Source organism: Perissodus microlepis, chromosome 7, assembly GCF_051167445.1.
Source record: "Perissodus microlepis isolate ML-2025 ecotype Zambia chromosome 7, ASM5116744v1, whole genome shotgun sequence".
Lineage (NCBI taxonomy): Eukaryota > Metazoa > Chordata > Actinopteri > Cichliformes > Cichlidae > Perissodus > Perissodus microlepis.
This window is the reverse complement of record NC_140467.1, coordinates 34,947,200-34,958,259: the sequence shown is the minus strand read 5'-3', so window position 1 is coordinate 34,958,259 and position 11,060 is coordinate 34,947,200. Positions and strand designations below refer to the sequence as shown.

The 11,060-nt window shown below is 40.3% G+C and overlaps 1 protein-coding gene across 2 annotated transcripts in view; it reads left to right on the top strand.

Annotated features, from left to right (window-relative positions):
* The first annotated feature begins 313 nt into the window (after positions 1-313).
* The window catches only part of rxraa (retinoid X receptor, alpha a), a 106,622-nt gene continuing 95,875 nt past the window's right edge, over positions 314-11,060 (top strand). The window contains exon 1 of one of the 2 annotated variants that reach the window (XM_084934800.1): positions 314-728. In XM_084934800.1, coding sequence (XP_084790926.1) covers positions 701-728 — 28 coding nt within the window. In that variant the 5' untranslated portion in view covers positions 314-700. The remainder of the gene's footprint in view (positions 729-11,060) is intronic. The other variant, XM_084934802.1, reaches the window with a different exon arrangement.

The following is an 11,060-nucleotide window of genomic DNA, read 5'->3' as shown; positions in this document are numbered from 1 at the left end:
TGGGACTTAGATTGGTTACAATTCCACCAAAATCCCAGTTACGGTTGTGTAGCTCAATGTGCTTTTCGTGTTTTCATTTCGTGTTGCCCTCGGCAGTGAGTAAATGCGTTTGAAAAATGTGTCTGCTGAGCCAATAGCCGAGGTTCAACACGTGTGACCAGGTTAAAATAACAAGAGATAAGCGGTGGAAAAAGTAAGTAGCTGCTACTCAGCTGCTGAACTGATTCCACTTGATTTCGAAAACTTTCATATTCGGGATGGACTGCGCCGTGCGGTCTCGTCCACCCTTCTTTACGCGCTGCTCATTTCAAAGTTCACGCAGCGAGCCTCCAGTTTCTCTCCGTGTCGCTGCAGCCCGGTCTACGTTTGTGGGAGTACCCCCTGCGCAGGTCCCTTTTGCAGTGCAGATCCAGTAGTTGGAGTTGTACACCGAGCGTGAGAGGGAGAGGAAAGGAGTGTGAGCGCAGCAGCAGAGTGAGCAAACAGAGGTAGAGACATTAGGTTATCTTCGGAGACCATCACACATCGATCTGTCACTTTTACCGCTTTGAGCAAATTCTGTCTTCTTCGAGAAGTCAACAGCAGCAGCAGCAGCAGCAGCGCCCTGGTCTGGTCTATTCGAGCAGCCGCCTGTAGAAAAAAACAGAAAACTCCCAAACGCGGTGGTTTCAGCTGGCATGAGCTAACCTACGAGTTAGACATGGAAACCAAACCATTCTTGTCATTGGGTAAGTTTGTTTGTTTAATGACATTGCCTCGTTTTAATATGAACGCGGTAGTTTTGTGATCGCACTTGAGTCCGTATATTAGTGTGCAACGTGTCTTCGCTCTGCGTCTCTTTGTCTTTTTCTGATATTTTTTGCCCCCTTTTCTGTCTTTTGACAGCGCGTGGAGCGAGTTGCCAAAATGCATCAACACGTTTGGGGCTGTTGACGCGGCGGAGCGGCCGTGGCTGTACAGAATTTTACCTCCGACGCGGACTTGTAGTTTATCTTTGAGTCAAAGCAGACTTATCCTCGCGGTATTGCGCTTATAATTCAGCCGTTTGAGCTGATGACATTTGGCTGTGATACAGATGACAACGCTCGCTGTAGAGCGCGCATTCCTCGCGTGCGCTGCTGTGAAATCAACTCTAGAAAGAAAAAAAGAAGCAAGAAAACTTTATGCTTTGACTTTGGCCGTCGACACTTTTGTAAGTTTCATGAGGGGAAAAAATGCACACCGAGGTGAAGCTTTAAACTACGCCCGCAAGCAGGTATTGATAAATTATACGCGTAACAGACACATGTACCTTTTAAAGGACGGGCAATGTATTTATTTGTTTATGTTTTTTTTTAACTTATGTTACCATCCTTAAAGCAGCATATGCCTCGCTTTTGCGTTGTGGAAGTCTAGTGGTGCGTTGTGTTGAAGTGGCAGTCCTTAATAAAACAAAGGAAAACAAAAAAACGTGACTTGGTTTACCTCGCGGCTAAATTGACTTCCGTTTGTACTTGTGGTTTAAACAGGCAGTATAAAACTTGGCTCCTGAGCTTAAAACTCTCCTAACATTGCCTGACATCTCCTAGCACACTGCTCAGGTAAAAGAACTACTGGCAACCTGAGGCCAGGCACACACAGGTGACACAGCTGTGGGAACCTCTGAGTATAGTTTTGTTTGTGTTTTTTAAAGGAGGTGAATTTTCCACTTAAGGTCTCAGTTTGTGAAGGGTACTGTATGTGACAAATGTCACATTAGTCACATTAATTTTCCAGAAAGTAAAGGAGAACAGGGTATTTACACAGGAGTAATAATTTCTAGTAGCTGATGCAACATATTTTTAATAAGTACCTGTGTTTTTGTTTAGATCTAAGGTTTAAATATTTGGGTCATTTAAATTTTTCCAGCTTAAAGACACGGAACAACGTAAATCATTAATTATGACTGCTACTGTAAGTTTGTCAAAGTGAATGAAACAGACCCTTGTCCCCTGTTCCAGACGGGCACAGAGCTGTAGGCGAGCCCTTTTTATTGTGTCTGCTGCACTTTCATGGGGGCATCGTGTTACACCTTGACACATATCATCAGCTGCCTGTATGCACCAAGGAGATTCACAGGGACTTCTGAGGCACTGGGCGGCTTTCTTCAGTTACAGGCCTCGCTTGCTGACACTGTTGCCACAGCGCCCTTTATGTGGCTTCTCAGAAATACGCTAAACCGCCAGTGTGACACACACTGACAGGCTGTTATTACAGGTGCAAGTGTATTGTGTGTCCATGCTGAAAGTGATTCAAGTTTCACTTTACCTAATTGAGCACCAGAGTGGTCCGTGGAGCGTATATGGAAAACAAAGTGGTATCTGAAAGTCTGTGGTATCTGGCTGGTGTAAGGCTCGACACTTTCCCATCAGAGTTGGCCCACATCTTTCCCTTCAAGCTGCTCTACGTGCTGTATCAGCAACTTCTTCATCGCCTATAGTCTTAATCTGTGTGTCCTTAAATTGCCATTTATTTTTGCACTTGCTCTATCAAACGTCCACTTGAGCGCTGATTGTTAATTCAAGGACGCCGTTATCTGCAAAGTCCTTGAATTTATTGATTAAGCGCTTACCCGGGTAATTATCTGTCATACCGCATTAGAAATTGTGATACTGTTTCAGATGACACACGGTACATTTTACAATTATAGATCGCTTGTTGGCTGCGATGACGACACCTCTCTTTGGCACCGTATGCCCAGTACTGGATGCTCATGCGCTGCCTAATCCCACTGTCTACCATCCTGCATTCATATCTGGCAATAAACTGTGGCGACTGAACGGATGACATTAAAAGGAGAATGTGTCCTTTTGTCCGAGAATTACTGGGCTTAGAGTCTGTCAGTGAAATAAACATTTTTCCTGTGAAAGGAAAGGAGAGGTTTTTAACCATGCCGAATTCAAGTCTTTTTTCCTCTCCAAGTCATTTGCTCCATAAGTATTGAGTGTCTGTTTGGTTGATTATTTCATGGCTAATATGTCAACATCTAGGAAGTTTTTCTTAATGAAATCTCACCAGCTAAATGTTGTGCGTGCCCGGCTATTATTGGTCATATTGACTTTTGTTTATCATTAATTATATCAGTGGTCGAAAATGAGAAGGTGCTGTAGAGTATGTTATTCACAGTGTAGTGCATTCAGAGGCACATTTGGACAATTAAATAAAATTGTCCTGATTACAGTAAGTCACAGACTACTGTAAGAAATGTAGAGCCATATTTATAATTAATTGTGTATTTGATGCATCAAATATATAGCATAGCATCTTTACTTATAACGCACTAAAATTAAAAATAATATAATTAATAAGAAACGTAATAAGAGACATCAGCAAGTCCTGCTGTGCTGAAAGCCAAGGTAAATAGATATGTTTTAAGACGTGATTTAAAAACAGCAAATATGTATATGATTTCATCTGTTTCCAAACAGAAAAAAGTCTTTAATAAAAGAATTGATTTAATAAAAACAAAACTAATTGACAAGTATATCAGTTTGTGGTTTTCACATTTACCTAACAAGTGAAAGATTCCTGGTTTGATCGTGGGAGCTGTTCACAAAGTGTGGTGACTCTTTGTGAATAAGACAGCGATAAAGTTCCTTTTTGCTAATTTTAGTCTGCCTTTCAGATCACTCAGATCAATTTTTTAAGTAAGTTTTGGCCTGCTTCATTTTAGATGTTGTCTGTATAGTGAGTTGTGCTTCAAGCAGATGCAGAATTTAAAAAAAAAAAAAAAAGAAAAAAAGTTTGGTGATAGACGTTGCATGTAAGGTGCAGGGTGTTACTTTTTATAATGAAACTTTGTTTTATTCAGACATGGTAGTCAAATTACTGTCTGCATGGTAGCGATGGTGTAGAACTGAAAAAAAGTTCAGTCAGACCTGTATTTCAAACAAGGCTACCTGGGCATACATTCCCAATAAACACAAGCATATTCCTAAACTATGTTGATGTAAAATTCTAATTTCCCTTTGTAGTCATTAATGGGACTAAATTTGATATCCTTTATTTAAAGCCATGGTTGCGTGATGCTTTGATCACAGTGCACATGTTTACATTTGGGATTGACTTGACTAGCTGCATTCTTTTCCTAATTAATAGGTGTCACTGCTAACAATAATACACTACTGCATCATTGGAATCACAATAGAGAGAGTAACAATATGAAGTACATCATTCAGACACACACACATCTTTAGGTTTTCAGCAGTTTTCTACTAAAAAGTCTCATCTTTTCCAGCTGTTGCAGCAGTCTCCCTCCACTACTCATGCACCGTTGCCTTTGCGCCACCTTTTCTGCGCACGAGGGTTCAAAAATTGGGAGATATCTGGCCAGCCAAAGTGCCACCAAAGTGAGCTGTAATCACATGGTGGCAAGCACAAACTAAGCTTAACACTATTGCAAAGCGTCTGATTGCTCACTCTAGGCCTGCTGAAGAGGTGTTTGTTGTTTTTCCCGAGTTCAATGGAGCTAAACTCTTTGGTGCTTTCTGTTTGAGGGAACATAAGGTGCCCCCATCATACAAAGTCACAGATGTGCACAATCAATGAAGTTCATGGTGTTTGATGAAAAAGTGAGATTTGCAGTGGTAGTGGTTGATGAGGAGGCGGGGTGGGGGTTCTGAAGGCTACATTCCTTTTCTGGCAGTAACTCAGGAACAAAGCGAATACTGCAAGAAGCTGTGCGTCTGGAGGGTGTGTGTGTGTGTGTGTGTGTGTGTGGTAGTGGTGGTGGGAGTGGGCTGATGGAATTACACTGCCAAAAGCATTTGGCCAAGTTTGTCTTTTACGGCCGTCCAGTTTTTTGTTCCTGATGTGATGCTTTTGCTCCCCTTTTGAGGAAAAAGGGGCTGCAGCTGTCATTTTTATTGGAGGGGTTTTATTGCAAGACTTAATGGCTTAAAGTGACATCTCTCTCTCTCCAGCTCCTTTCTCTTTTTCTCCTCTCCCAGTCTCACCCACAAGGCCTCTTACTCAAGCAAATCAAAGAAAATGTGCTCACCTTCTACGTGCCCTTCACTTTCCCACCCATCACCCATGCCATCATCCAAACCTAACTATATGAGAGGAAAAAAATAGATTTATGTTCAATTTTGAGCGCACCAAACACATGTAGACCAGAAAGTGTTTTGTTTTTTTGCTTTTTTTTAAAGGAACATCTGTGCTGATCAGTAATTATATTTCATGACTAAGAAGCCACACTGGCTTCAGATAAAACCGTGCATATTTAGTCTGTCACGCTTTTCTCTCCATCCCTATTCTGCAGCCCACACTTGTTTATGTTCTAAACATAGTACGAATCAGAAAGTGCTTGGAGCCTTTCTAATGCACAAATCATGGAATGATTCAAAGGCTCGTTAATTATTTGTGTAAGAAGCTCCTTGCTCACAGGAGGTCTTTATTGATTGTGGCCACACTGAACTTTGCACCACAGACCTTGACCTTTGCTCCCCATATACTTGATCATTTAAAGAATTTGCCTTTGGCATTTGATCTGGCCTTTTAAAAATTTTAAAGACAGTAGCGCGTAGTTTTTCTTTATTTTCTTCACCTTTCTTTTTTGAGTAACCTTTTCTTCATTTTTTTTATATTCCTATCTTTTTGATAGGATCTTAGATCGACTAAGGATGAGTCTATTTATAAAATGCTAATAGACGAGTGCCACAAATGCTCAGAGCCCAAGGTGACCTTGACCCACTGCTTACATGTTCTACTTAATCAAAGAGCAGAAAGGTGCTTTTTTGCTACTGCGCTTATATATATAAGCGCAGTAGCAAAAAAGCACGTATTTTAGTGACTTCATCATTTACAGCCACACTTTGTTCAGAAACTTGGTCATTACTGTGAGCACTTGTGTGTTCTGTATTGCAATCTTGTGAGCTCGACTGGTCTCGGGGTTTATTGCAGGTCCTGAGAGTGTCTGAATGGCTTTTCTGTGGGCTGGCATTATTCAGGGTGCGTACAGCCACTCTTTTGAAGTGGAAACGGAGTCGCTGTGGGGATTTGACCAGATCACACTCATAATTCGAATTGAGAGCAAGGTCGGTTTGCCCTACTCAAGCCAAAACTCTCTTTTCTGTGTGCATCGCAAAAAAGAATAGGAAAAGGACAAGAAAGTCAATGCAGGCCGAGACAGTAACAATTAAAAGAAGGAATAACAAAAAGAGCGCTGGATGTTAGGCTTCTGTTATGAAATTAAGATGCTACGAGAAAACGGGGGGGCTGTCAGAAGCTAACTACCCTGTCCTCTTCTGCGCATCCCTCAAGTTGGCATATTTGCAGTAATGAAAACAACTGTCGACTCTGCTTCTGCGATTGCAGTAATGCATGAAAATAACTTGTCTGTTTAGCGGTTATGATGTGTTTATTAATTATGCTATGAGCACACATGCTTTGATGAGTATTCGCTCGGGAGTGAGGACGAAAGGAGAGAATCCTAGATATGCTGTGCTCCTCCATGTCATTATACTTCCTCGTGCCCACTTGCTATTCCTCAAGCCACTAGTAATTGGCCCCAATGAGAACCACAGAATTTTTATTTATTTATTTTTTAACAAATTGCTTAATTTGTTGAGTTTCATTTATACCTTTTTTTCCTACAGATCTTTGGATGGGTGTATTACCATTCATTTGTTAATTGATCAATAACCAAATGTATTTGCGCAGTCTTTTTCAAACATGTCCCACATGCGTCCGTATCTATAATATGTATATGTGCACACAGGCTGCCACAGCAGAAACGGAGTAAGATGATTAAGATTGTCTCATGCTGCTCCATCGCAGTTTCTTTTGGAGGTCACGAGCAGTGAAAGGTGTCCCAGCGTGTCCCACGCTCTCCTTTCTCCTCTCTCCTCACCAACACCATCACCAACCCTGTTACCGTGTCTGTCACCTTGCCAGATACCATGGGGGTGGACTTTCATGCACTGCTGGGCGCAAGGCCACGGAAATCCCAGAGCGTGCGAAACTCCCTGGTTATGTTCTGTATGTGCAAGTATGACTCTGTGTCAGTGGGCGGATGTTTGGGTGCAAGACAAGGCAGCAGTTTTGAGAGCAAAGAGTGAGAGTTATGTCCATTCTCACCTGTGCACCATCAAATGCGTATCTTGACTGACATCGGCCTCCTCCGCTATCTACTTTCTTGTGCTTGGGATCGCCTTGTTTGGCTTGTTTATTTTAAGCCTAATGTTCAAATGCTGTATTTGCATATGTTATATGCATAGGTGATGGTTTTAAGTTTGTTTTTAATTATTTGTAATTTTTATTTCTTAAGTTTATTTACTTTTAAGTTTACTACACTCTGTTCAATGCTGGTTTTGTCAGCATCACTAGCAATGACAGGAATAGCTGGGATTTTTGCTGCAATCTGATTTTTTACAGAGTGAAGACATAAATGTATGTATCAACTGGTGCTCTCTGAGACTCTTAAGCTGTAGTCTTAAAAATGAAACTGGCGATATAACCATTACTTTCAGGCAGTTTATTTCACAAAATACTTAAAAATATGAGTAACACAACATTTCATGAAGCTACCAGCTGACTCCACACTACTGTCCTCTGAACCTTGTGCTACTGACTGAAACAACCCCAAACATATTATTCTACATTATGTCTTGTTAAAAAATATATAGTGTGCATGTGCATTTATGATGCATCAGTGTTATATTTGAATTAAATATAGAATATAGATATTGGTCTGATCCTGATTTCCAAAAGTAGAAAGTTTGGGCCTACAAAGCTGCACATCAGCAGTAGGTGCAGGTGAGCTTGTACAGCATGGAGGGTGACGACAACAAAAGGCTGAAAACAGTTTGGAAATATTTCATGGTGGCATTTCTTTTTATGCTTGCAGATTGAGGTTAACTGAGTTGACACGACTGAAAAGCTCAGACGATGATGCTTTCCTCGCCGGGCTTCTCTCTCTATCTCACTCTCTTTAAAATGGGAGTAACACTTTTTTTACACTTAAGATTACATAATGAGTTTTTGTCAACTTGTTTAATGTTATTTCACTTCCTCTGTCTTTTATCAGCTTTACTCCACACACGGCTCATGTGTTGGAGAAACAGTGATAGTAGTGAAAAGAGAAAGGTGCAGTTGTAAATAACAGTCGTAGTCACTGCAGTAATGTGACTCCCACTGAATAAATATCAATTCACAAATGTATATGTTTGGATATAATTTATATGTATATATTCACACATAAAAGAATGATCCCCAGATTCTAATTTGAATCACAAACTTTGTCCCTCAGTTTTTGTTCTATTCCCAGCCAGGTAGTACTGCCATGAAATGAAATGAGCCAAGCTGGACTCACAGTGTCAAATCTGAGACAAGCTCACACTCAAACCTCAAACTTAGTAATTTCTTCTTTTTCTTAGAGAGACAGAGAATCTGTATGTGCTTGCTTTGAACACACAGAGAAGCTTTTGAACCTGGAAAATTAACTTGTATGCGAATAGTCACAATATAAAATAGACCCAGACAGAATAAGGCATAGTGGCCCATGGGTGCAAACACGGGTACCTTATAATAGCCAGTGACTCACTTTTCTAACGTTGTGTTTCTGCCGTCTACACATTTTCAGGGGACCTCGTAGATTTAATGTTATCCCAGTGTTAATCAGAAAAAATGGCATTATCAAGTATTGTAATATTCCCAAAATAAAAGAAAAGTTCTGAAGCTTATTTTCTTCCCTGTCTAGAAAACTCGTTAACTCCTCATAAGCCCTTTTTATTTTAACAGTTCTTCACCTTAGGAGCTCAAGCATCTTTTCAATCAACTTTTATTAGGATTTATCCTAAATTTTAGGGGGAATTGATGGAACATTGTATAATTTTTTTTGGATTTGCATCATTAGCACTAATCGAAGCACTATGATGCCACATTGTACTATCATATTACGAGACCTACTCATTAATAATTTGTGCTATTGTATCAGAACAAACGCTTCTGCTTACTTGACAAATATGACATTATGGGTTTTATTGGTCATTTGTTTGGGAAATTAGCAGTGGTCACTGGAAACAATGAATGTCCTCATATCAGCTAAATGACTGTGCTTGCTGTTCACAACCGCCTCAAATGCAGAAAATGATTATATTGTTGATAGTGGCAGTTTTACAGTAGCCACGAGCAAGACTGTTCTTTTTTCCCTGTATTGATTATTATATCCTATACATTTGCTCCCAGTTGCCACACACTCCAAATGTCCACATTTGCATTAACTGCCATCCTGTTCAGTTTCTCTAAATATGAAGATTACAGCACTCTATTTTCTTTGTGTTATTGTACAATATAAAGAGCCTTGATGCAAATGTTGTTGTGGTTTGGTGTTCTATAAATATATAAAAACAAAATTTTTGAAATATAATATAGAAATATGTAAAAATCGAATTCCATTGAATTGAATAAATCTTAAAAAATAAAAGTGATTTTATATTGCCAGTCTTGTGATGCCAGTTACTTACAGAAATCTGTAGTTTATTATTTTTGTCTTTTTGTTTTTCTTTTCCTTGGAGTCTTTCCTGCTTGAATTGAGGATAGTTGAAGCTGCTGTCCAGCTAGAGTAGTTCCTCATCCTATAACTGTGAGCTCTCAAAATACCAGGCATTAGGAAGTTTTGTTCGACTTTCATGCCCACCTTAGAATAAAAGAACTGGATTTGGGCACAACTTCTGCAGAGGCCCTTTAAATCTGCCTGGAAGATTAAAGGCTGTGACTGCAATTATGATAAACAGTAGATCTATTACAGGAACTACCTTCCAGTCTGTGTTACTGATGAGTTTGAAGATATGGAGGAATATTAGCATACGGAAGAAGATTGACAAAGGTCAGCTCAGATTTAGACTCGCAGCCTAAATATGTCTAACAAGTCGGGGCTTTCGCACTATTGCCACAGATCAGATTTTCATGCATGAAAGATACAAGTGCAGAATGATAACATGTGAGATAACAGGGCCCCTCTGTAGGCTTTTCGTCCGCCTGCGGTAGTGAAAGACCGATTAACTGTTTGTTGACGCCTACAGGTCTAGCATGTTCATACATCCGCCCAGACTGTGGCCTCCTGGCTTAACAACACGCACCTGTGTGCATGTGCACATGTAGACATGAACATGTGCAGATAGTCTGGAGGGTTTTGTCACCTGTGGTTACAGACCATGCTACAGCCGTCTGGTTTTAGGATTGTACTCAATGGTGCAAAGGTGGAAGGCTGTTAATAGCGCAGGGGGAGGAAGGGCTGTCTATCTAGAAAGGATTATAAAACACACACATGCACACACACACAAGGGCAGTGCTAATATCACATAAAGACAGATGGATTTAGTGTGCTAATTATTCCACTTTTGAAAAGCACCGCATGCTTTCAAATATAACATTTTTCTACAAGTGACATTTCATCAGGAGCACTTAGGTGGCTGTTCACTCCCTTCAGCCTCAATATTCAGTGTATTTATTATAATCTATTTTAGTATTTTACTGTCCCATTTGGGAAATTTGCTTTGCAGACAGGCCTCGCAATAAAACCACACCGTAGAACCATTTAATACAAAACAATAAGGCCGCATATAACTAGACAGCCATGAAACGCATAGTAAATTGCTCTAATATAAACCCCATCTTGACCACAGTGAGTCCACAATGCTGGGTGCACTTATTTCTTTTTTTTAACTGAGCAAGGCTACTTAGCTACTCTAAAGTAGAATGAATAAATGCAGAAAGCGCATCAAGTGAATACCGAGTTAAATGCTTATTTAAAACCCCCTCATTGTGCAACCAAGGAAAACATTCAGGATAATGTAAATGGATTATATACATGGCTTTACATCTCTGCCTGAGTAAGGGAAGTAAGATTTTTTTTCCTCTTTCACTCTCCCACACAATCTAGAATATTGTTTGTGCTATTTAGGGGAAGAGTGTTGAAAAACCAGGTTTACTAGACAGACAGACAGGCAAGCGTGCAGGTGCTGGCCGTGTCTTTGTCGTCAGCATTCTGCATACCAAAGTGCTGACAGTTGCCTGCATGAACGGCTCTGACAAGTTCA